Source organism: Colletotrichum truncatum (genome assembly GCF_014235925.2).
Source record: "Colletotrichum truncatum strain CMES1059 chromosome Unknown Contig_0001, whole genome shotgun sequence".
Classification (NCBI taxonomy): Eukaryota; Fungi; Ascomycota; class Sordariomycetes; order Glomerellales; family Glomerellaceae; genus Colletotrichum; species Colletotrichum truncatum.
Genome location: NW_027222398.1, coordinates 3,941,225 through 3,965,866, shown reverse-complemented (window position 1 = coordinate 3,965,866; position 24,642 = coordinate 3,941,225). Strand labels below are relative to the sequence as shown.

Below are 24,642 nucleotides of genomic sequence, written 5' to 3'. Positions count from 1 at the left end.
TAGCATTGAATGTCGGCATATTTGTAGACTTGACTCAAAGATCTATCTAATTGTGAGTCTAGTTTTAAACCCACATCTTGATGTTCCCATCATGATGTTGTGCCTCGGCTTTGGGCTGTCATGGCTCAGTCCGGGGTTACATAGAATGGATCACTTTTCCAATGCACTATCCCAGTAAGAACATGTTTGGGCGAACCAATATGGCTATATTAGAGCTTTGCGGCTGTTTGTGCCCACAGATCACGCTGCGAGTCACTATCCGAATCACGAAGTGTAAGCTGATGTGGAACATGACAGTACTTTTCTGTAAAAAGTTCCGACTTTGCTGATGTCAGACTTCTACTGAGATTGATAAGTCTTGCCAGCTCAATAACTCCATGTCATGATAAGTACATAAAATACGAGCTAGAATCAGCCGCAACAAGTGTTCTGTCATGGCTCGCTAAAAGATGCGTTTTTTGCTTGGGACACGTGCTTTAAATGGTTCCACGTCGTGGAACTTTTGGACTAAGACAATCGCCAGCGCATAGAATTTCAGCTGCTTTAAAAGAAATAAGGGCCTTTTATACGTGAACAAGTACTGTAAGCCGCTATGCGGTGGTGGTAATGGATGCTTTCAATATCTCAGCCTGAACGCACCTTTACTCTTGAGTCTCAGCACAGTGACATCCCCAACCGACGGTCACTCTGAAATAAGCGTACCATGCCTTATTTATATGCTCAATCGTGCTACATCGTGTTTGGTCTTGTAAAGGCTACATTGTGCATGCATTGAACCACCAGGAAGAGACCCGTAATCTTCAAAGGCGATGCCAAGCAGCTGCCCAGGTACTGAGAGGTTGTAGTCTACTGTATTAGGGTCTCAGTGCGAGAAGCTTACATGTGCTGAACAATGCTATCTGAATGCTTAGAAGATACACATTCCCGATCTACTCATCCTTCAAACAGCAGGTTCTCACGGAAGTGCTATGGTGTTCTTTTGAGTGTGCAGTTCGGCTAGTTTGATCAGTATACAGTGTTTTTATGGGTTACAATATGGTCTCACTCTGTTCGAAGACATATTCGCCACCTGTAGGACAACCCTTCATCAGCCTCTCGAGCAGCTTTATGCAAGAGATTTCAGCTTTACAGGGGTGCTAATGCGTCCTAAGGTAATTGCCAATTCTTACCGTTCCCGTATGAGTTGTCCATGTACCACAACTGTTCGTTGGCGATGGGTAGGTTGGTTGAATTAACGTACGTTCTGATAGTCTAGGAACCCCTAATGATCAGGCTTCTGATATCAAGGGGTGCATCGAGAATGATTACTCTTGAGTGGAGTCTTCTCTCACGTACAGTTCCACGGGATGCATTAAAGGTTGAGCCTATATAAACACTAGCTGCGTCCCGAATCTGGACTGTCCAAATTGCCTCATCGCATTCATTCATCACCAGCATCAACACCCTCGTTCTTACCCAATATCAGCCGTTAAAATGCGTGCAGTTGCCATCGTACCCTTCGTTCTGGGCCTTGCCGCCGCCATTCCCACGGGAAATGACGACAAAGATCGCCCTCCCGCCGACCAAGTGAAGATCGTCGACGTCAACTATGGCGGTTCCGGCTGCCCCAAGGGTAGTGTGACTGACATTTTAAGCAAGGAAAGAGACGTTGTGACTCTCTTGTTCGACAAATACGTGGCTCAGTCTGGCCCAGGCATCGAGGCCAGCAAGAACCGTGCAGCTTGTCAGCTCAACATCAAAATCGACCTTCCTCAGGGCTATCAGTAAGTTGTGCGATGGCTAAATGTCTTGAATGACATGATTACTAAAGAAGTATTTGATAGAGTTTCCGTCGTCCAGTCCGATTACCGCGGTTCTATCAGCTTGCCAGAGAAAGTGGAGGCCTCTCTCAAGACCACCTACTACCAATCGGGAGACGCTCGCACCGTATGTTCTCAAAACACGTCTCATTTACCTGGTACACTTACTCACTACAAATGCTCATCAGGTCTCTCGATCCATCGATTTTAAGGGAAAGATCGATAAGGATTACGTTAGGACCGACTACCTGGGGCTCGAGTCTCTCGTGTGGTCCCGCTGCGGCGCTCAAAGCATGCTCAATATCAAGAGCGCCATTGAGATCCGGCCCCTGGGCTCACAAAAGCATGCCCTCATGACCGTTAGTTCACGTTACGAGTTCTGTCGACCGTTCAACTTTCTGACCGCTGCACTGCAGGTTGACTCAAACGACTTGAAGGTCACTCAGATCTACCATTTGCGCTTCCGCAAGTGTAAATAGAGAAGACCCCACGGCTTGGACGTTTGGGAAGTCCGTAAGCGTACTGCCGCTGTTACCGGCCATATGAGATACAGTACTGAATTATCAAAGAAGTTGTGATCGCCAGACTGGACTGTGACGGGGTTTCTAATGTTTACGTGTACTGGAAATTTGGAGACGGATGTATCTCCACCACTTTATCAATCCTGATATGCACTATTTCTACGCTCATTTTATGCTTTTAAAATCAACTATAACTAAAAAATAAGAAGAGTCTACTCCAACCCTTATTGTGGAGGACATGACCTAGCTACTGCCTCCGCAAACTAAAGCTGTGAATGGTCATGTAAAAAGGGGATTAAAGTCAGAGAGCTTCGTAGAGATCAGAATGGTCGGGAGAAAAATATGATCATAAAGAAGACACACAACACAGAAAGTAGAACAGGGAGAAAATAAAGTGATCTGCTGATGTTTTCTGGAAAAACTAATGTCGACGACGACTAATTCAGACTGGCTTTTGCAGCCTTTTTATTAAAGCCGCTGGCCGAGAGCTTGTCTGAGTCATTGAGAAACCTTTTGGTTGCGCCTAGAGTCCCTAATGGAAGCAGACTTTCATCCAGTTTCCTCGGTTAGCAATAGCGAGTGATCGTGGGAGGAGTGTCCCAATGTTGGTCACATTTCATGATCGGATCCGTCGACTCGCTGAGAAGCCAACCAAGTTCCCAAGATCAGCCTCGCCCATCTTTAAAAGCTGGAGGCTCTGCTAATGTGAGGCAATGTGCCATAAATTTTAAAATGCGTCGAGCTTTGCTTCCCGTCGTGGGCAAATATACTTGGCAGTTATAATAGAATCAACGCTCTCGCAACCTTAGTACGGCGCCGCATTCTGAATACCCTCCGCCTCATTTTTCCGCCTGGTGAATTCAAAAGTCCTCTCAAACCGCAAACGACACCACTATCACATAATCAGCACTGATTTCACCAATCTTCCGATATAACTTACCTCTCCGCAGCTGATAGGCTCGTACTTGGGTGGATTCGCCTCATCCGTACAAGTGGACAGAACCGCGCACTGCTCATTGTGATTAAACCCAAAAAAGAACGGCATCGAGTAGCGATCCTCCGGCGCGTGGTTATACACGCGGTGCACGGTCGACTTGAACCGGTCGTTCGACAACCTCTGCAGGAAATCCCCAATGTTGATGACAAAGGTACCGGGCACGGGGGGCACCTTGATCCACTGGCCACCTTTGGTGAGTACCTGCAGACCGCCGACGGCGTCCTGCCATAAGAGCGTAAAGCACTGCAGGTCAGTATGGGCGCCGAGGCCGACGTCGATGGTTGCGTCCTGCGGCTCCGTGTTCCGCGGGTAAAAGTTGCAGACGCTGTCGCTGCCGGGGTACGTGATGACGTCGTCAAAGTAGTTCTCTGGCACGTCAAGAGCCAGCGCGAAGATTCTGATCATGCTCCGCGCGAGGGTGAGGCAGCTCTGCCAATACGTGACCATGTCGTCCTTGAATTGCGGCAAGTGTTTTGTGCCCTCCCACACAAAATCCTCATGCTTCATCCACGGCTTCACATCCTCAGGGATCGCTTCCGGGTCTTTGGGTTCGGGGTCGTTGCGCGGATCATACCGGAAGCTGAACCCCTCGCGATGGTCCTTGGTTTCCGTGGGCGAGATCTGCGCCGCGCGCTTTTCACTCCAGCCGTTGAAGAATTTAGATTGCTTCTGCGAGGCAAGCGCCTTTTTCTCGTTGGGCTGGGAGAAGAAGGCCCGCGCCTGCTTGAACGCGGCATTAATAGTGGCCTCGGGGATACCATGGTTTTTGATGTAGAAGAAGCCCGTGTTCTCTGCTGCATCACGAATTATTGCGGCTAGGGCTTTGCGGTCCGCTTCATTACCGCGGATATTGGAGAGATCGATGACGGGAACCTCGGAGGCGTCGCAATCCCGGGGCGGCGTGCGTAGGACGTCGCGGTAGACGGGACCATATGCGGACATCAGCTCGAGCTTGTAGCTCTCCGGAGCGGTTTCTGTTACTGTCGTTGACATTGTGGCTGTGATCCCGGACTTGACTTAATCCAATACGAGATGTGTGGTGATGAAGTCTTTTGTGGGTTTACTCTAAGATGGCGTATGGAGGGTCCGTTCTTACAGTGACTGGCATAAGTAGCGATAAGGTTCAGAAGGGTCGATTGAACGGATAAATAACTCCGGACCAAACTGAACTCCGACAACGCAGTGCCCGGATCAACTGAACGGATGAGAATGAGGCTCAATTGGGGGACGTTATCGCCATCACCGGACTTCGCCTAAATGCAGCTGGCGGGAGATTGCACGATAGGAACAGATAATGGCGTGCGATACGGTTCGTGGGCGCCGACGGATCCCTTATCGGTCGGGTCTGGGCCGACAGCGGCCGTGTGGGGTACGGGGCTAATCCCCGTACGTCGGAGCGTCAGGGGTATCTCGGGGCTTTTTCCGCGGCCGATTTACGATCGTTCTTGGGCTTGGGCGAAGGTGGAAGTAGTAAGTTGACCGACAGCTTTTGACGGAAGAATAGATCTAGATCCCACTATCACTTATGGACTTCAAAATAATGGCAAGCACCTTAATCATTACGAGGAATATCAAAAATCTTCAGGGGCGCCCGCTGCGAGGTCGCGCTGATCGCGGATCATCCCTGCCGTTCTTATCTCCCCCACACCATCTACTCCTCCGATATCTTGAGTTATCACTCTGCAGATCTAGAAACCAAAAGGAGTAGAACTACAATAGACATGAATCAGTATAACCCAGTCCAAAGATGCGTTCATATACTCGTGACTACCCATCCCATCCTCAAGCAGCTTCGCCAGGGCTGGCGGTATTCTCTAACACTCTCCACGTCTCTCACTGAGCAAGAATCATCTCAAGTCGAGCCTCATCCGTAAGCAACCATCTCAAAGACCCCCCGCCATGGGTCTCCTAAACCGCCTACGCGTGCCCGTCGCAGCTGGCACCTCCGACCTCCAAGGCCGCGATGCCCTCCTAGACAACGACGACATCCGCCCTCTCAAACTCGCCGACAGGACCTGGACGCAATGGACCTACTTCACCTTCTGGTTCTCCGCCGTGGCCACCGTATCGAACTGGTACGCCTCGTCGACGGCGCAGGCGCTGGGGCTCTCCATGTGGGAATCCCTCGGCTGCGCGTTCGGCGGGCAGTGCCTCATCGCCGTCATCATCACGCTCAACGGCCGGCCCGGCGCGACGTACCACGTCGGGTTCCCCGTGTTCTGCCGCACGGCCTTCGGCATCTACGGCGCGTGGTGGCCGACATTCAACCGCGCCGTCATGGCCATCGTGTGGAACGGCGTCAACGCCGTCCAGGGCGGCCAGTGCATCTACGTCATGCTGCACGCCATCATCCCCGGCATCGCCGACATCCCAAACACCATGGGCGACGGCAGCGCGCTGACGACGGCGGGCATGATTGGCTTCGTCATCTTCTGGCTCATCACCTGCGCCTTCCTCGTCATCCCCGTCCCCAGGATGAAGGGTCTGGTGTACGCCAAGCTCGTCGTCTTCGTCGTCTCCGCCGTCGCGATGCTCGCGTGGACTGCCACCAAGGCAGGCGGTCTGGGCCCCGTAGTAAGGAGGGGCGGCACGGCGACGGGGTCCAAGAGGGCATGGCTGATTGTGCAGTTCTTCATGCTGGGTGCGGCTAACTGTGCCACGTTTGCGAGCAACGCCGCCGACTTCCAGCGGTATGCGAAGAAGAAGAACGACGTCATCATCGGAAACATCTTTGGGTTCCCCGTCGCAAACCTCATCGTTGCCGCCGTGGGGAACTTGGTCTGCGCCTCGAGCAAGCTGATCTTTGGCGAGCTCATCTGGAACCCCATCACGTTGTTGGACACCCTCCAGACGGCCGAGTATACGGCCGCCAACCGCGCCGGGTGTTTCTTCATCGCGGGTTGTTTTGCGTATTGCTGCATCTTCAGCTCCATTTTTGAGAACTCTCTGCCGGCGGGCAACGACATTGCCGCCTTGTTTCCAAAGTATCTCACAGTAAGACGGGGCTTTTTCGTGTGCGCCGTCATTTCCTTTGCCATCAACCCCTGGTTCCTCTTGGTAAGTCCCCCTCCCCCCCTACCCGGCCTCGAAATCCTTTTAGGAAGCCCTCACTTACAAAACACCAGGGGTCCGCCTCCGTCTTCGTATCGTTCCTGTCCTCCTATCAAACCTTCCTCTCCGCCATCACCGGCGTGCTCCTGGTGAACTACTACATCGTCGGCCGCGGACGAATCCACATCCCCGACGCCTTCACCTCGATGAAGACGGGAGCGTACTACTACACCCACGGCTGGAACGTGCGGGCCTACGTCGCTTACGTCGTCGGCATCCTTCCCAACTTTTACGGGTTCCTGAACAACATGGGCGTGGCCGCGCCCGTCGGCATCACGAGGTTCTACTTCTTCGCGTACTGGGTTGGGTTGGCGCTGTCGGGATTCACGTTCTGGGCGGCTTGCAAGATCTGGCCGCCGCCGATCATGGAGGAGCGGTGGATCGAGCCGAGGGATTACGTTCGCCCTGAGGAGGAGGGCGAGGGAGATGTGATTATGGCTGTTCCCATGCCTGAGAACGCAACTGGTGTGGACGCTGAGAAAATCAGCGAAAAGGCGGCGACAAAGGTATAAAAAACAGCTTACTCAGTAAAAAAACAATGAAGAATCGTATGCACAGCAAGACAGTGAACCTTTAAACCCTTGTAAAAGTCCCAATGATGAGGTAGATTGCATCGCTAATAATCCATTAGCAAGGGCCTCTAAATGGCCTCGAGGTATCTGAAAGTCGGTCATCCGAGGCAACTTCCGAAATATCTTACACCATACCGCTTAACATTACGCTACATTAACCACGGTCTAATATCGCATGACGGACGTGACGTGGACGACGGCGTCGATGTACATCCGGTTTTCAATCAAACAGGCCACGCCGGGCTTCAGCTTGAACATACCGTTCGGCCCGATCTGGAACGGCTCTGTCTTGCCCAGGTTCACGTTGACCTTGCCCACGGCCAACGAGCAAATGCGGACCTTGTCCTCTTCCTCCGTCCACTGGTGGGACGCCCCCGGCTTAATCACGAGGACGTTAAAGGCAATATCCTCGGACACGGTGACGGCTTGATTCGATGTGAGGTATGCATTTGAGAAAGCAACATCTATGGACAAGTCAGAGACATCCTGCCTGATAACATGGGATTTGCTGACTTACTCGTCGGTATCTCACTCTGCTCATCCCGCACCCGGCCTGGTGCAACCTCCCAGTCTTCCATCTCCAGCATTTCTGCCGGCATCGTCTGGTCAGGTGTGGATGATACGGGAACTGATGCCACAGCAGGCACATCAGACTCAACGCTAGCCTTCGAAGCAACTTGCGTATGCCTCGTGATCCGTCGTGGCGGACTGCTTGGCCGTGAATCGCCAGTAGCTTCCTTGATGGACGGACGGCTGGGATACGCTGCACGGGGAAGAGGGACGGGTGACTCTATGGGAGATTCAGCAGCAGACGTGACTGGAGCAGGCAGGGAGCTGGTGCCCGGGGCGGCTTTAGGAGCTGTTAAAAAGTTGCACGTATTCTTGCACCGTTTGGCGCTTGAGCGCCATTGACAACAGGCGCAGGCTTGGTTGGTGGTTTCCTTCAGCCACGAGGGCACGGCGGCAGACATTACAACACATGGTCGAAGAATTGTGTCGGAGCCGCTGGCGGTTGGTTCATTTGCGCATGTCGAGCAAGGCGTAGGGGCGAGGTCGCCGGTAAGAAACATCAGGAGAGAGAGGCCAGCTAGGGGCGGTATGGTTAGTGACACCCTGTTTCTCAACCCCCAGGAATCTGGAAATGAACGCTTCATTGGCAGCTTCAGAAGAACCCTAAAATCAGGCCGCTCTGTTGCAAGCCTATAGTTGGCTGGCAAATGTGCAACTAGATATGTCATGAGAGGGGTGTCTTTCGGAGCAGGCGGCTCCCGATTTCTTCTGAGCAAGGAAAGCTCCCTCTTTAGTACGGCGTTGTAGTCAGAGTCGCCCTCAGCGCCTGAGACCGGAGGAGACGGATTGCTGTGTGAGCGAGGCATGCTCAGAGTGACTACTCGAGATTTGGGTGTTGATGACGTCCGAGAAAGGGTTTGGCCAGCAAGCTTATAACCAGCGGGTTCCGGTTCTGGCATCGGCGGCTCATTCCCGGTGGGAGGGTTTCTGGAGACGACGATAGCAGGGGATCTTTTTTGGCCTGGAACTTCATAATAGCCAACAACAGTTAATGTCCCGTTTAGATTATCGTTGAACTTGGTGTTGTTGTGTTTCATCTGTATAGTCTGTTAGCATGACGCCTACGGCGAAAAAGATGCTGAGTAGAAGGTAAAATGACGAGTGCCACCTACCGCGAAATGTGTGCCAAGGCCGTGAATAGTCTGAAATGTGAGACGGCAATGACGAGCGGGACAAATATAAGGGTAGTCAGGGTCTGTCCAGCGTTTGTAGCCAGTGGGCACGAGAGCGCCGCATGCGGGCTCAGTGCCATTTTCAAGCGAGTTGTGCTGGGAGTATAGCCGAGAGCTGTCCTTGGCGGTATGAAAGTGATCAGGAATTCCCCTCGTCTGAAGCAACGTCAGCATTCACGTAAAATACTTACGAAACGAAGAGAGCACTGACAAGTATACCGCGTGGAGCTTCCCGCTGCTTGCTGATATAGACGCTTTGCGGTTCGTCGGGGGCTAGTTCATCTTCTTCTGTCGAATCTTCTTCTGCGTCATCAGAGCTCACGTCATCGGTAGCCTCATCGGAAGACTGAACGACTTCCGTCGTCCTCTTAATGGGGATGAATCCTGGGATGGTCTCCGCCGCTGTTGCTCTAGAGACTCGAGACTGAGAACGTCTGGATTTGCCAATCGAGGCAGCGCTCGGCTGATCAGCTTCGGATGATGGCGGGTCTTTAGCCACTGAACTAGTAGAGGATGACTTGGGAGCATCCTGTTTACCGGTGCTATTGGTATTCCTGCGCTTTGCGTCACCGCCCTCCGAGGCCTCGAGAGTACGTTTCCTCAATGCTGGTGGACAGTTAGTTCAAAATCTACGCCACAAATCTTCCAAATGAAGCCCCTTTCAGTGACCAGCGGGTCTCAGGGTTGACCTCATTGTGGTGAGAAAAAAGCCACTAAGCTCCGGGGCACTCACCACCACCAAGCCAATCTTTGGGTCCGTCTACACTTTCCGCAGGTGAGCTAACGTTGCCAGTCGTACCTCCAACAGCCGGGCCCGAGTTCGTTGCCATCCATGATTGCTGTAGTGCTTGGATCCTGGCATTCTGCGCGAGAGACGTCTTCCCCATGTCGTCGTCCGATGGCTTCGGCGATGAGTTGGCCTTGCTCCCAACCTGTGGCAAAGGTATGTCGCTGGTAATGCGAACAGGCTCGGGGCTCTCGACAAGAGGGCTCTCAGATGGCGGTGGGAGGTTGGGCAGTTCTTGCGCCGAGAGAGAGTTGCCGTGAGCAGAAGGAGAGGCTGCTGGGCTGGTTGAAGGTTTTGATTTCAAGAGAGAAGTGGCCCATGACGGTGCCTGCAGATAAGCGCTCGGCTTGACGTTCACTTTGGCCGCGGTACGCTTCATTTTCCTTCCGGAAGCCTCCCCGGCGCTGGAGGCGGAAGCTGAAGAGGGTGAGACATGACGGTTGTCTGCGGTTGCTGTGCTCAATGAGTGCTGGGAGACGTGGTGTGGCTGTGGTTTGGGAGTCTGCAGAGATTGCACATGCCCAGGGATGGATGATGCGCTAGGGTTAGGGATGGTCATCGGGTTTGTTTGTCGTCGAGGATGAGATGCTCGCTAATGCAGTGAGGCATGAAGCATTGAAGTTTGGGGGCATACAGGGGCTGGCGGGGTTCCTGTTGTGTGAGCGGAGCAATTCATCAGCAGTCGATGAATGCAGCTGAGATGGATTGCAAACAAGATAGATAATGTTTGCTTTGAAATTGGTGAGTTTGAGCACTCTGGTGGTGATTTAAGATGTTGAATTATGGTGTTGGTGACAGATGAAGGATTAATGCAAGATGGACGTTTTGGCATGAGAGACGCGACACGCGACTAAAGTGGCTAGAACCGGGAGATGTACCTGCCCACACTGATTTGGCGGGTGAGTACATGAAGTGGATGTTCACGCAACTGGAAAAAGAAAAAGAAAGCATAAGTCCTGAGCCATTTATGACCCCTTATTCAAGCCAGTTTTCTTATGAGAATGAGATGCAAGAAAGGAAAGAACTTCATCTGAATGAGTTCCAGCATCTTTTAAATGTCACTCACTCACTCACTCACTCACTATAGTCTAGACTCACTCAGTATACTGAACAAAAATCGTGAATGGCCAGTATGATTTGTACAAGATATTCTACACTCTAGAAGCCCAAGACAGCTAGATCTCAAGCCATAATACACATCCCCTTCATGTCTCTCTTTTTTTTCCTGTCTCTCCTCTCCTCTACAACACACACACCAAAGGATTACCGCTTCTGCTTCGTCGCCTTGCCGGCCTTTGCAGCCTTCTTGGCCGCCTTGTTCTTCGCCTTGACATTCTTAGCGCGGGCAGCAGCGTTCCTCTGCTCCTGCAGCCTCTTGCTGGCGGCAATTGTCCACTCGTCAACCTCCATGTCGGCAAACTTGGCCTCCGCCTCCTTCTGTCCGGCAATAGTACGCTCCTTGGCGTATCTCCTCTGCCTCATCTTGGCCTTGCGGCTCATGCCGCCAATGCGAAGCTTGACGAGTCTTCCGACACGCCAGTTGTCCTCACGGTACGAGTAGTCGTCGCGCAGCTTGAGGACGCGGGCGGGCTGCGTGGGCGCGCCCTTGGCGGTGCGCGGGGCGGGGCGGATGATCTGGGTCGGGATGCCGGACGCCGAGACGGCGGGGGTCTCGACGGGCTTGGAGATTGGGTGCGCAGACATGTTGAGCTTGCGCTTGCGCTCGGCGTGTTGTGGGTAAGGGAGCACGTCGTCCTTGTTGAAGACGACTCCGATGTACTTGCGGTCAGGGTGGCGTGCGGGATCGCGGTAGTACTTGACGTAGCCAGAGGCCATGGCGTGAATGGTGTGGTCACGGCCCATGATGCAGTTCTCGCCGGGCCACCAGAGAGAGCCGCGCTGCTTGTAGAGGATGTTGCCGGGAATGACATACTGGTCTGGCGCGGGATTGTTACGTTAGCATCCAAGCTGCTGCCCATCCAAAGCTCCCAAAGCTCAATTGATGAGGCCCCCGCAGGGGCACACAACACCGGGGGACGGCCGCCGACATACCACCAGTACGCTTCGCTCCCAACTTCTTCGGTATCGTCCTCTTGGGCGCCAGCTTGTAAGCACCCTGCGACTTGACGGAGGCGTATCGTCGTCCGGCAACGAGGGCATTCGCGGCTGCTACGACGCCGGGCTGGGTCGGGGTCGGGGTCGTCGTCGGCCGGAGGAGACCGGCGGCAGCCCTCAAGGGCTGCTGCAATTGGAATAAACGCATGAGGTGTGCTTCGAGGACGGCGTGCCCATTCGTCGGATGGAATTGCTCGATTTTCGCCCTGGGCGATCGCGTTTTCGATGGAGCTTCGAGTTTGGGCCGGCCAGGGAGATGACCTGAGGATATTTTTCCGGCTGAGTCAGCAGGTTGCGATAACGATAAGGAAACTATTGGGGGTGGGTACCTTACAGTGGTGCATGTGTCTTTAGGACAGCTAGGCGCATTGGCGACGCAAGGAACAGAACGGACGACGACGGCGGCGACAAGCAAGTGCATCAACCTCGTTTATTCTCTAAAAGCTACTACGATACTAGCCAGATCGACCTATAAGTGTACCCTTAGAAAATCGCTCAAAATGCGTTTCTTCGCCTCTCTCCCGCTGGTCCTTCTCTCCCTGATCAGCTCGACGCAAGCCCAATTTGGCTTCTTCGAGCAAATGTTCGGTGGCCAACAGCAACAGCAGCAACCCCAGAACGTCCCCAGCGACCCCTCGCAATACCAGCAACGATACGAAGGATGTGAGTAGACTATCTGCTAGTGCTTTGGAAATGTTTGGACAAGATGACTGACTCCTCGCAGCCTACTGCGAACACTATCTTTGCCCTGACACACTCGCCTGCGTCCACTTCCCGCACCACTGCCCCTGCCCCTGGCCCGCAAACCAAGACAAGTTTGAGCTCGCCGAGGGCAACCGGATCTGTGTGTCACGGGGTGGTTTCTCTGCTGGTGAGGCTGCGAGAAAGGTCGAGCTCGCGCGTAAGGGCTTGTTGTAATGGGGACCGAACTGGGGCGATTGGAGGGTAGACTTGATGGACTGGATTAAGGGAGACAGAGTTTGAGGAGTGTTTGAACGTAGCAAAAAAAGCATCAAAGGCGCAGGATACCATGACACAGGGTCCCAAGAAGGGGTCAACTGAGAAGACACACATACACACAAATGTATTTCACGAGAAGGGGAAAACGGAGTTATTAGGCAATGGAGACTCTATTGAATATGCCATTTGCTGGCGGAAGCAAAAAGCCTACCTACTCGTGCTGATAAGCTCCTGTCTGGCGGCGGCGTCGGCATCGGTGTTGTTGCCGTTACCGTTGCCGTTTCCGCACCAAGACGGGATACACGTTGCAGTGACGATGAATCGCGACTACTACCGACACGAAGGCCCCGGAACGCCGCAAAAACCATTCGTGATAACCACCCAGAACTCCTTCGTGTGCCACCACGCCGTTGCCGGATGCTGATCTCAACCTCGACCCCAAAACACGCAAACAGTCCGTTAAAATGCTCGTCAAACGTCTCCCACGACGGGTTTCTCCCCAGCGGAGCGAACCTGCCGTATCTCATTCCACCACGGCTAAAATATCGTCGGGGCTCAGGCCTGGCCGTTGGTGGCCTGACTGGGTCTGGGAAGAGGTGGGACAGGAGGCGGGTTGGTGCTGTCCTCATCATCCTCTTCTTCTGGTACTTCCTCGGGGTGGCCCAACAAGTGGGCCACATCCTTCATTTCGTAGTGCTTCTTGCGCAACTGCTCGAAACGTCGGTGCTTCTCCTTCTCTTCGGGCGAGAGACCGGCCAGGTCGGCTTCGTCGCCACCATGAGAGCTGCCGGTGTCGTCGACGTGGACGGCTTTGAGGGCTTTTTCTTTCGACGACTCGCTCTCCGGGACCGCCTCTTCCGGCTCGCCAAGCGACATGACAGGGATATCATCTTCCACGCCAGGACCAGTACGAGCCGTGCGAGGCTTCCTCTCAACGTTGGGGTCTTCCATTTCTTCGTCGTCGTCGGAGGGGTCTTCGGTGGGGTCATAGTGCTTCGCATAGGGCGTCTTGGGCTCGTCAATCTTCATTGTCGAGGTGCGCTCCTGCTCGGTAAGGTAGAGGTTGGCCTCGTCCCACTTGAGGCGCTGAGACGACTCCAGATCCTGCTCGTCGTCGCCCTGGGCGGAGGGGGTGCGGCTGGACTGGCGGCGGGAGCCCGAGGGTCGGGCGGCAGATGAAGAACGGCGGTGGCCGGCGTTGTATTGGGTGTTGACGATGGTGAGTTCCTTCTCGGTGAGAGGATGTTCGCTGTTGGGCGAGGTTGGAGGAGACTTTTGGAATGAGTTCTTAAGGATTCCTGCAGAAGTTCTCGGTCAGTGGATTTCGTTCCGATGAGAACGACGATGGGTTCGGCAACTTACCCCTGGGTCGCTTCGCTTGAGGACCAGGAGGAGAATGCGACGGGGGGCTGCGTTCGACGACGGCTGCCATTTTGAAGAAGTTCGCGAGAGCTGAGCTAGGCTGAACAAGCTAGGTTGGTGGTGGTTTGGCGTAGTTGCTAGAGGCAAGAAAGACAACAAGGCGACAAGAAGCTCGGGACGTGATGCGAGCCTCGTGAGGTATGTGTAATGTAGTGTAGGTCAGGACCAATCCAGATAAAGGTGTAAAGGCGGAGATGTAGCAGTCAAAGTTGTGGGTTGAAGGTAGAGGGGGGGGAGGAAAAATAGCGGGGTTCAGAAATCTGGTGACGAAGTCGTTGATTTTGTCGAGGGGGCCTCAGGAAGCCGACAAGGCGTAATGGGGGTGGGTGGGTGGTTCGTGACCTGCAGCAGCGGTGGGCTAGCACCTAGGTCTGGTGCGGGTGTGGTGCGGTGGTGGATGCGGCGAGCCAGGGGTGGAGGGGACCAGCAAAAAAGGGCTCGTGATGTTTGTGAAACAGGAGAACAGGATAGAGAGAGGATGCGGATGTGTGTGATGGCGTTGTGACGGGATGATTCAGGAGATTGGGGGAAAAGCAAAAAAGAAGAAGAGGAAGAAGAAAGAGAGGGAAAAAAAGGGCGGAGGAATATACTAGATGCAGCGGTGTGTGGTAGAATAGGGAGGGGGGCAAGTAGATACGTAGTAGGTGACAGGGCGGGCAGGTGAGGCTTTTGAAAGCTGTTGGGCTTGTCTTATACCAGCATGCGATTGCAGATGGTGATGCAGACGCAAGAAGCAGGTGGTCGTAGCAGCTCGTGATAAGTGGGATGACCCTGTCCGTCAGGTTACTGGTGCATGCGCGATATCTTCTTGGGTCTGCCTTGCTTTTTTTTTTTTTTTTTTTCTTTTCTGTCTACTTTGCTTTGGTTTGGTGTTGTCGGGTGAAGCAGGGGAGGATCTTGTTACTTGTTGCTGGCCTGTGCCTTGTGTGTCTACTACACTACTACAGTATGTGTGTCTGTAGATGGGTGGGGATTGGGTATTCGGGATTGGGGATGGAAATGGAAGTGGAAATGGAGTTGGGGAGGCTGGGATGCCGGGATGTTGGGATACTAGATTACGTGAATAACCTGAATTTTGCTGCCAAAGTTACCCCTTCAAATTGGACGGCGTCCGCTAATAAATGATAGTGACTGACGTCGGGTGTCACTGCAGTAGCCTTGGTCTTCTCCCACCTTACCTTACCTTACCTTAGGTACCTTGAGGTGAGGACCATGAATTAGGCAGGGCGGACATGATTATCTTGTTGCCTGTTTCGACTACAACAGCTCCCTAGTGGGTGGTTGGGCTTGCTTAGGCAGTTCGGGCAGGTAGCCGTAGGGCGCAATGGCCTCTACGTACCGAATGGTCGGCAACTGGCGGGCGTCTCTGTCAGAGGAGGGATCCGGTCCGACATAGGTACCGGGTACTTCCTCCGTGTTATAGATCGGGGGGTCCGGATTGGACGGCCACTGGAAGGGAAGGGACAGCCTAGGTGTGGACCCTGTGCCACAGTACACCCTCCGTCACTGTGGCTCCTTCTTTCATTGGTGCCTACTGCCCTGGATCGCGATCGTCTACAGCAGCCACCGAGCAGGTAGGACTGTAGGTGACTTTGAGTCCTTCCTGCCGTGCCTGCCTACCTATTAATTATCTTAGCGCTGTGTCGGGGGCTGCCAGAAGAAATACAAAGCAAAAAAAAAAAAAAAAAAAAAAAAAAAAGGGCCTTTATACCAGATCTGCAATGCTCTCTGTTTTCGATATGCTCTGCTCACCTCACCTCCATCCATCCCTCCCTATACTCTTCAAGGTACATGACTTGTCCATCGTTTATTACGGGATACCTACTCAAGCACTCGAGGCATACACCACACCACCGCAATTTACCCTTGACTCTCACTGCGCCACGGCCTTGATTCACTTTCGGCGGCTCGTCTTCCCTTGCCTCCACTTTCTGTTCTAATTTCGTCCAGTCCTCAAACAGCAAAGCAAACAACACAGCAGCACCTAAAGTACACTACACTACACAGCACAGCACAGCACAGCTCAGCTCAGCTCAGCTTAACTCAGCTCCACTAAGCTCGGCTTCCTCAGCCTAACCTGGCCTGACCTCAGCTGGTGGAAATCTCTCTCGTTCATGTACGAATACCTGTCAATGTCAATGTCAACCGTCAGCCCGATGAAGAATGGAGTGTTTGCACATCGTCAAGCGCTAAAGAAAAGAAAAGAAAAACACACCACCTCTCTCCCTCGTGTCCCTCTGCTTCCATCCAACCACCCAATCCGTTGGCAATCCCATGTCGTTCCCCTGGGATTCCTCCATTCTTGACATTTAGCGTTCTCTCCCTCTTTCTGCATCGTGACGACGTCATCCGACATGCATCACCCCTCTTCCACCACCACTCCCATCGTCCACTACCCTGATCATACTGTGTCGCCGGACATTTCTTTCCTCATCTTGAATACCCCCCTCATTCTTCCCCACCAAACAGCGGCTGTCATCTCAACCGTGACTTCATGCCACATACAACTACGCACACGAACCAACGAAACCCTATTTCCCCCGAGGTTCATGCGCTCCAGCTTCGGTTAGCATGCACCATTCCCAGCTATCGCGTGTGGGAAAAAGACCCCCCTCGTCTGAGTTTAGAGCCTCCTCGCCTGGAGTTAATCGAACCATTCGCATTTAATCACACTCCGTCATCGAAAGCCCTGGCGCGGCCCCACAAGTACCCGTTGCACGTTATTGCAGAATCCGGGGTGCATTAACCGCCCAAGCCGTGCTACGACTACTAGGTACTAACACTTTGAGTCATCAAACGAATTTCTTCCTCTCACTGTACTACGTAGTACGGTGTCTCTCCCCCCCCCCTATTGACATCTGCCGTACCAATACGACATAATTCATGGCACGGTACTCCCCAACCTTGACTTTATTTTCAGTAGTTGCCGAGTTTGGCGCGCTGGGTAAAGATACAAGGATTTCCCTTTCCTGTTGGCTTCTATTACGTCTTCGGTTCTCCGTCCAATGTCTCCGACACATGGGAATGAAATGGCAACACTTCGTTTGCTTTGACCCCCGCCGCAAAAAACATCACATGACTTGGAACCCAGTGTCTCTACACGGCCCGGTCTCGTCTGCCGCTGCCTTTCCCTATCCGGTCTTCCGCCGCATGCTTTGGGCTGCTGCCAGTCTCCGTTGCGCCGCCCAGTCGGTTCCAGCCAGATTGTTGTGTTTGGGGTTTTCTTGAAACCTTGGCCGAGAGGAGAGCGAGCTGTTATTTTGCGGGTCTAAACGGCATTTGGAGCTCCGCCGGTTGCGGTCTACTTGCGAATAAGAGCAGATAGTGCGTTGTGACACCTGACGGCAAATGACTAAAAGTAATCTCCACGAGGCGTATCGGCGCATTTAAAACCGAATTACCGGCGGTTAAGGATGGAATACGGAGGAATCGTGCTACTAGTGCGCATACCATCTCCATCCTCCTTATTTTAAGTCACTTTCCACTTCACAAGTGACGCACAGCCATCACTATCTACCACTTGATGTTGAATAAAGTAAACAAAATCATTGGCCTGGTCCCATTTCCCTTCAAGAGGATTTATTAAGCAGTGCAATCAATACCCAGCAATAGTGTAAAGACATGGCGCCAAGAGGACACACTGGGTCCACTTTAAGGAGACTCAGCCGCGTATCCCGCAGTCGATCGGGTGTCTGAAACTATCAAGACAAGTACCTTTGGTTGTCACTTTTGAACCCTTAAGAAGAAGTGGTATTTATACTAGGTAGCATGGGGTTTCACAGAGAGGGCAATGTGGATGCCGACTCAACGAGCGGCTGACACATGTGGATATCGGTTTTCTGTTGAATGAATACAATTTGACAACAAAATAACAAGATGACCCATAATGGATGGTTTATTCGCCACGGAACCATACACTCTGCACAAATATTCTGTTATACTATGATTTCCCACAACATCTTTTATTACAGCTACGAGTTCTCTCGTTCACTATGATTGCGGATTAATTGATTCAAATCATCCAGGAGAGAGTGACTAGTAAATCCTATAGCTAGTATCCGCGCTCTAGATGCATATTCTACCAAATGCCCTTCATGTAGTCCCCCCATCTAGCCCAACGCCGTATATGCCTCCAGCCACATTTGTAAATCTTAGTAAAGAAGTCGTCTAGTATAGTTACAGGTCCGTCAACCAGACATCTGTCAGGTTCTCAAAACTTTATAAAGGAGGGGATAACAAAAACACGCCCTTCAAAAGTCACGATACTGGCGCACGAACTCGTGGAGCTCGACAAGCGAATCGTGTCCCACCTTTTGCATATACGCCGAGCTCCGGTCCCCAGCAATGGCAATCTTGACAATCACCTTGGCCGCCCAGCACAGCTCGGTGTTGTACCTGACCATGCCGCTCTTCTCGAACTTGGCCGGCCCCATGCGCTCGCGGACGGTATCCCACATGTCCTCCCACCTGGAAACCGCACGGAGGATGTTGTGCGAGCTGGAGGACAAGATGCCCATGAGATTCGCGGACGCCACCATGGCGTTTATACCTTTTGTTACGCGTCAGCCCTATGGAGTTTGAGTGTGTGCTTTGCAGGGTCACCACCACGTACCGAATATCAGAATCTGCAGATCCGTCGCAGTAATGTCTTCGAAAGGGAAGCTCTCCATCCCCTTCCAACTGTCGCTCATCAACGCGTCCACGCAGTGCCTGACTGAGACTATCCTCCTCGAGGGATCGAGGCCCTTGGTCTGCGCCACTTCAAAGTACTCGTCTGCGTCCTTGGCGTCGAAGAGCTCCAGCGGACACGGGAGGTCGCACGTCATCTCCGCGGGCGTCATCGTCGGCGGCGCGTTGGACATGCCGCATTGCTGCCAGTCGGCGAGAGCCAACCACGTCGCCAACCTGAACAAACACGTTAACAAAAGTCTGGATCAAGGAGGAAAACCGTCGGGAAGATACCCACCGTATACGGGTCTCGTTCCTTACAAAGTCCTCGTACTCGAAAACGGGCTTGTGCCTCGTCTGCGCCAGCCCAAGACACCGCACAGCCGACACCAGCGTGGGCAGCCTCAGCGTCCGGTTCTTCCGCCGCGTCGCCGTGTCGTTCCTGAAAAACTGCACGCTGTGGATCATCAACGCCGCCTGCAGGCTCTCCTCCAGCTCGTCGGTGTACTCGGGCGTAGATCCGTACGGCATTTGCCTGTGGAGCGTGCGGAAGATGTACTCCTCAACGAGGCCGAGGAAGCCGCGCGCGGCGAGCGCATCGTCGCTCGGAGGCGACCTCAGTGCCCCGGCGACGCCGACCGCCAATAACAGCGTCTTGGTTGTGCGCTCGGTGCCGAAGAACGGCCGGTGCAGGATGGGAAAGTCAAGATGGCTCACGCGGAAGTAAGTCGCTGCGAACTGGCACAGACTGTGTGCCGAGAATACCGAACTCGCGATGGCGAGATCGAATTCGCCGTCGTACCAGGGCTCGCATACCTTGAGGGCGTTGTGTAGTTCCTGCAGCTCGTAGAGCAGGGCGGCGGCGCGGCCTTCGATGGCCTCGGGGCTGAAAGGGGAGGCAGAAGTAGCCGCCGTTGCGCTTTCCATAATCCCTCCGATGGCGTACAAAAAGTCGACCGAGTCAGGCCCAAAGCCGGAGTAGAAGTTGACGGGTAGGAATGCGGCGAAGTCCTGGTCCGTCGGTATGCCTGAGGGGAACTGGGTGGTGGCGCTGGTGGACTTTGTGCCGGAATCGAGCCCGTCACCTTCGGTCCGGGCAGCGGCCTCGCTGGCGAGGAACTCGAGAATGTTGTCTGAGTTCGGGTTTGTTAGCCCTAGGAGGAAGGCCACGGTGATTTTCGTGCGGTCTTTGTCATTGTTGTTGTGGTTATTGCTGTTATTAGCAGGGGACCCCACGGCTGTTGTGGCTAGGGAGGAGGACGAGGTAGCGGATTGTGAAGTGTCCTCCAGTCTGTGATATGTGCATGACAGCTTACGTGCGACGCAGCGCTCGCATGGCTCTGAAGTATCGCATGACTGTTTGCTGTGAAAGCAGGCGTCGCATGCGCGAGGCTTCTGGCCACGCCTCAAGATGGGAATGGCTTCACGGTCCGTCTTGTTTGGGCAGTGAACGGCATGCTTCCGGCAGACGTCGCTGTTGTAAGTGAGTCACGGGAAATCTAACCAGGGGGTGTAGTATCATGGGCAAGGGGTGAGACAACATACCGTCTGGCGAATGCTTTTTCGCAATAAGGGCAGTTGAAGCTTGTGCCTTGGGTGTCTAAGTTATGTCAGCGGCGTAAAGTTGGATGAGATGAACCGTCGAATTTAATACTAGAAAAGCCGAGACTTCCGCATGAAAATCAAAGTGATGGATAAAAACTCAAGAGGACGGAATTGTAGGGGTTCTCCCAGAATAGGTTAGATTTGGCCAGGTAACATTAGCCTGCTCTAGCCGAGAAATTCAGGGCCCATCAAGTCTCAACTTTTGAAAAGGATGATACAAACTGAACCCCAAGAACAAGAACTCGCCTTTGAAACCAAAAGTAAGAAACAAAATGAAGCTAGACTAGGTGGCTTACGAGTGGATTCATGCCGCCGCAAATGGGCGCTCCGCTGATACTGCTTCCCGCAGGTTGCGCATGAGTACCCGCGGGTCCCAACCACAGATTCCGGCATGTCGGGGTCCCGCACCGGCGGCACAGAGGTTCGAAGGAAGGATCAATTGTTAATCCAATAGATTCGGACGGTCTTGAGTTGGTGGGTATGAAACATGGGGGTGTAGGTGACGAGAGATGGAAAAGAGTGAGGGAGGTGGGTTTTGTCCGTGATACGTAGGAAAGTAATCGGGGAAACGGCGTTAGAAGGCTCCACCTCCCAGTGAAACCTCAAACATGGCATCGGAGAAACCCCACTACCGGGACGTCAAGCGCCTTTCGCCGGTGGGTTATCACCTAAAATACAGTGGAGTATGCACCTGGGGACGGACCTCAATCACGTTAAGCCCGATACGGAAGGATAAGCCGCCTTTTGTAAGTCGCGAGAAGCCGCCTCAACGGTGCTCGGGAACTTTTCAAGTGCGGCTGAGTCCGCCTTTGCGTTCCTAGAGCGTGTTACTCCCTCTTGTCTGATTCTCTCTTTCTTTCTTTTTTTCTTTTTTGTCTCCTGAGAAACAATCTTCCAGCGTGGTGATTCGAGACTGGTCATTGGGTCCAAACAACTGATTTGCCGCGTCCCTTTGACACGTATTCGAGTAAAGCCTCATAAGTCTTGGTATCAATTGTATTAAATACTTTCGCATTCTCTTATATAAGTATATCACCTTCGTAACCACTTCTTTTCCACTCAGGGGAAGACCGGATGTACGGATCGACTGTACCAAAGTGTAAGTACGACTAGTCTGTTTCTGAGATAAAAGTACACTGCAAAAATGGTTCACTAATACCGGGCTGGTACTCTTCATAGCCATCATTCAGAATGGACTCCGAAGCCTCTCGCCAAGGATTAGCTCTCCAGCTATTCCCGTGGCTTCAGTGCTGTGTTTAACAGCACCGCCGAGGAACACTCGCAGGCAAAATCACACCGATACGACAGCCAAAGCTGCAACATCTATCAAGGGTTTTCCCAAATCGACGGCATTAGCCAAGAAAGAAAAATCAAATGCCGTTGAATACGCGCTGTAAGCTCCGTAAACTTCTCAGACATGGTGTGGCCCTCTGACTCCCTGCGCAGCACTACTCTCGACGCCATCGCCAACTGGGCTCGCCAGAGCTCGCTCTGGCCCTTGACCTTTGGCCTGGCTTGCTGCGGTGTCGAAATGATGCACGTCTCAATGCCACGCTACGACCAGGACCGTCTGGGCATCATCTTCCGCGCTTCTCCTCGCCAGGCAGACGTCATGATCGTCGCCGGCACCGTAACGAACAAGATGGCCCCTGCTGTCCGACAGTGCTACGACCAGATGCCGGAGCCGAGATGGGTGATTAGCATGGGCAGTTGTGCGAACGGCGGCGGATACTATCATTACAGCTATTCCGTCGTCAGAGGAGTCGATAGAATCATCCCGGTGGACGTATATGTGCCAGGCTGCCCGCCGACCCCTGAGGCTTTACTGCAGGGTGTTTTTACGCTGCAGGCTAAAATGAGGAGAACAAAGATCACAAGGATGTGGTATCGCAAGTAGTTTAAACTGTACGTTTAAAGGGAAGACATAAACTTAAACAGTAGCAGAATTTCATTTCAGTCATTTTTCCTTATTCTTTTGTTGAATCATTCCGCTTTGGGCCAAAAGTCGGCGGAATTTGACGACTGAGCCACCAAAACTCGGCATCGGCATCGGCCCCATTTTCTGGGGTTTCGGCCTACCGAAGTCGGTGGTCTAGTCAAGCTCGGCCGCCAAATTAGTTGAAGTCGGTTTTGGTGGAATGAAGAACGTACGTCGCGTACAAAAGGCACAACTCTTGGGGTTCAAAGTGTTTCATTGTTGGACTTCGCATTCATCACATCCTTATCACAATCCTGGTACGCCTGAGCCCAATCGCCAAAAATGAGGCTTTATGATAGCAACCTTTCGGATCGCGGGGCGAACTATGCCCTGCCAATTAACAAGAATCACCTCCTTGACATGCTGCGAGATGCATGGCATCCGGTTCAGAATCCCTCGGGCTTTTTGAGCCTAGGTGTTGCTGAAAATGTTAGCCTACCAGCATCTTAAGACAATTCAAGCGACAAAACACGACAGCTAACTGTGCTGATCATAGACACTCATGCACAAAGAGCTTATCAATTATATCATCTCAACCGTAAGCCAACCTCTAAAGGCTTAGTTTCAATTTCCTTCGTTTCGAGTTGTTGAGGAAGTTGGTTTGCTTCACATACAATTCAACTAACACTAGAAACTCAAAGTTCACCATAGATAGCCATGGTCTAGGTTACGGCGACAGCTTCTTTGGAAGCCATCGACTCCGAGAAGTCCTGGCCAACTTTTTGACTTCCTTTTTCAAGCCACACGCCCCTATCCGCCCAAATCATTTAATTGTCACATCCGGCGTGAGCGCAGCTATTGAGGCTTGTGCATTTTCTCTCTGCGACCAGGGTGATGGTGTGCTACTAGCCCGGCCTTTCTACAAAGCTTTCCCATACAACCTTTTAAATCGAGCAGGGTGAGATTCCTTCCAGTAAACCTAACAACAGTATCTAAGTCTTATTCTTAGAGTGCGCCACGTCCCAGTTTCATTCAACGGAGACGACCATATCACGATAGATGGCATCGCCGCTTATGAGCGAGCGCTACTGGAGTCACGCGAAAAGGGCGTCCCAGTCAAAGCGCTCTTGCTCTGCAACCCACATAACCTGTAGGTTTCACAGGGGGTGAAACGGAATTCCGTTCGTCAAATAACAAATAACAGTAAATTGGTTCTAAATCGATGGTTCATGATTGTTGAAAGTGGTGTTGTTGACTAGAAGGTGGGGATATTCCCCCTTGGCCTGTCACGTGGGTCTGGGAGGCTTGGGCCTCTCAGCCTGGCGGGCGTGTGGCTGGAAGTGCCACACGACTCCGTATTCCAACTATCGCAACATAACCCTTCAGGTAAGCCGTTCATCTTATCAGATAATGGATCCTAACAAAAGCACAGGTCGCTGCGCTTCCCGCGAACTCTTGCAGGAGTACATGCGATTTTGTCAAAAGTACAACCTCCATCTAATCAGTGATGAGATTTACGGCCTTTCAGTTTGGGAAAACCCAGAGATTCCCCATGCTCCAACTTTCCATTCTGTCTTGTCTATTGACCCCACTGGTCTGATCAACCCCGCCCTTGTACATGTCTTATGGGGCATGAGTAAGGTAAGTCGTTCGTCAAGCCTTTCTCTAGCCTTAGCCAATTGTTTCCTAGGACTTTGGGGCAAACGGCCTGAGGTTGGGCTGTGTGGTCAGTCAACACAATAAGGATTTTCTTCAGGCCTTGGAGACCAACTCGTAAGTGCTTACATATTTGAAATGCAGCCAAAAGATCAGAGAGTTAACTGGATACCTGAAAGGATATTTACTTGTCCGTCGTCTCTTTCTGACCGTGTCACCGCTTCCATCCTCTCAAATACCGATTTTGTGAACAGCTACCTCAACTCCAACCAGGCCTTGCTAGCTGCGAAGTACAAAAAAACTATTGACTTCCTCGGGCATCACGGAATATCACAAAAACCCAGCAACGCAGGTTTCTTTGTGTGGGCTGACCTCTTCACCTTCTGGTCTCCACGACTGGGATCCAGGACGAAGGCGGATGAGGCTTTGGGTGAAGCTGCGGAGCATCAGTGGGCTTTGGAGGAGCGACTGAATGCCACTCTGCTTTCCAACAAGGTGTTTTTGGCCGCCGGCAGCACATTCAGGACCGAGGAGGCCGGTTGGTTTCGTATAACTTTCGCTCATGATCAGGGTTACTTGGACGAGGGACTTAAACGGATTCTGAAAAGTCTTGAAGAGTTCAAGAATACGGAAACGCCGGGGGAATGACGCTCTATATCTACACTTTGGATATACAATGCTTTCTTTTCCAGTCCAGAGTAACTATCCGTGCACAAAAGAATCCGCACAAATTTTCCAAGTCCAAATGACACAACAAAACCCCTGTTTT

General features: G+C 52.5%; 10 protein-coding genes across 10 annotated transcripts; 5 read left to right on the top strand and 5 right to left on the bottom strand.

Moving 5' to 3' along the window:
- Positions 1–1,473: 1,473 nt before the first annotated feature.
- On the top strand, positions 1,474–2,278 carry CTRU02_201081 (uncharacterized protein; the record flags this gene model as incomplete). The annotated part of the gene is made up of 3 exons (XM_036730632.1): positions 1,474–1,763; positions 1,824–1,926; positions 1,988–2,278. The coding sequence occupies 3 exons, from the start codon at positions 1,474–1,476 to the stop codon at positions 2,276–2,278; spliced, it is 684 nt and encodes a 227-aa protein (XP_036577656.1).
- An 847-nt stretch (positions 2,279–3,125) lies between these two features.
- CTRU02_201080 (2OG-Fe(II)oxygenase superfamily protein) lies at positions 3,126–4,310 on the bottom strand (the record flags this gene model as incomplete). The annotated part of the gene is made up of 2 exons (XM_070203791.1): positions 3,126–3,212; positions 3,261–4,310. The coding sequence occupies 2 exons, from the start codon at positions 4,308–4,310 to the stop codon at positions 3,126–3,128; spliced, it is 1,137 nt and encodes a 378-aa protein (XP_070062373.1).
- A 906-nt stretch (positions 4,311–5,216) lies between these two features.
- Positions 5,217–6,940, top strand: CTRU02_201079 (NCS1 nucleoside transporter; the record flags this gene model as incomplete). The annotated part of the gene is made up of 2 exons (XM_036730630.1): positions 5,217–6,374; positions 6,443–6,940. 2 exons carry the CDS (start codon positions 5,217–5,219, stop codon positions 6,938–6,940), a joined length of 1,656 nt encoding a protein of 551 aa, XP_036577654.1.
- Positions 6,941–7,165: 225 nt separating this feature from the next.
- CTRU02_201078 (uncharacterized protein) lies at positions 7,166–10,088 on the bottom strand (the record flags this gene model as incomplete). Its single annotated transcript, XM_036730629.1, has 5 exons — positions 7,166–7,464; positions 7,518–8,607; positions 8,683–8,898; positions 8,954–9,348; positions 9,476–10,088. The coding sequence occupies 5 exons, from the start codon at positions 10,086–10,088 to the stop codon at positions 7,166–7,168; spliced, it is 2,613 nt and encodes an 870-aa protein (XP_036577653.1).
- A 704-nt stretch (positions 10,089–10,792) lies between these two features.
- Positions 10,793–11,792, bottom strand: CTRU02_201077 (mitochondrial 54S ribosomal protein bL27m; the record flags this gene model as incomplete). The annotated part of the gene is made up of 2 exons (XM_036730628.1): positions 10,793–11,466; positions 11,582–11,792. 2 exons carry the CDS (start codon positions 11,790–11,792, stop codon positions 10,793–10,795), a joined length of 885 nt encoding a protein of 294 aa, XP_036577652.1.
- A 352-nt stretch (positions 11,793–12,144) lies between these two features.
- On the top strand, positions 12,145–12,562 carry CTRU02_201076 (uncharacterized protein; the record flags this gene model as incomplete). The annotated part of the gene is made up of 2 exons (XM_036730627.1): positions 12,145–12,307; positions 12,369–12,562. The coding sequence occupies 2 exons, from the start codon at positions 12,145–12,147 to the stop codon at positions 12,560–12,562; spliced, it is 357 nt and encodes a 118-aa protein (XP_036577651.1).
- A 597-nt stretch (positions 12,563–13,159) lies between these two features.
- Positions 13,160–14,036, bottom strand: CTRU02_201075 (glc8 protein; the record flags this gene model as incomplete). The annotated part of the gene is made up of 2 exons (XM_036730626.1): positions 13,160–13,902; positions 13,967–14,036. 2 exons carry the CDS (start codon positions 14,034–14,036, stop codon positions 13,160–13,162), a joined length of 813 nt encoding a protein of 270 aa, XP_036577650.1.
- A 4,240-nt stretch (positions 14,037–18,276) lies between these two features.
- CTRU02_201074 (transcription factor) lies at positions 18,277–20,292 on the bottom strand (the record flags this gene model as incomplete). The annotated part of the gene is made up of 4 exons (XM_036730625.2): positions 18,277–18,575; positions 18,639–18,931; positions 18,993–20,168; positions 20,240–20,292. Coding segments are annotated over 4 exons (1,821 nt in total), but the record flags the coding sequence as incomplete, so codon positions are not given.
- Positions 20,293–21,373: 1,081 nt separating this feature from the next.
- On the top strand, positions 21,374–22,196 carry CTRU02_201073 (NADH-quinone oxidoreductase; the record flags this gene model as incomplete). Its single annotated transcript, XM_036730624.2, has 3 exons — positions 21,374–21,398; positions 21,563–21,692; positions 21,746–22,196. The coding sequence occupies 3 exons, from the start codon at positions 21,374–21,376 to the stop codon at positions 22,194–22,196; spliced, it is 606 nt and encodes a 201-aa protein (XP_036577648.2).
- A 363-nt stretch (positions 22,197–22,559) lies between these two features.
- On the top strand, positions 22,560–24,521 carry CTRU02_201072 (aspartate aminotransferase; the record flags this gene model as incomplete). Its single annotated transcript, XM_036730623.1, has 8 exons — positions 22,560–22,706; positions 22,774–22,815; positions 22,919–23,175; positions 23,227–23,367; positions 23,536–23,603; positions 23,650–23,858; positions 23,908–23,990; positions 24,053–24,521. The coding sequence occupies 8 exons, from the start codon at positions 22,560–22,562 to the stop codon at positions 24,519–24,521; spliced, it is 1,416 nt and encodes a 471-aa protein (XP_036577647.1).
- Positions 24,522–24,642: the final 121 nt, after the last annotated feature.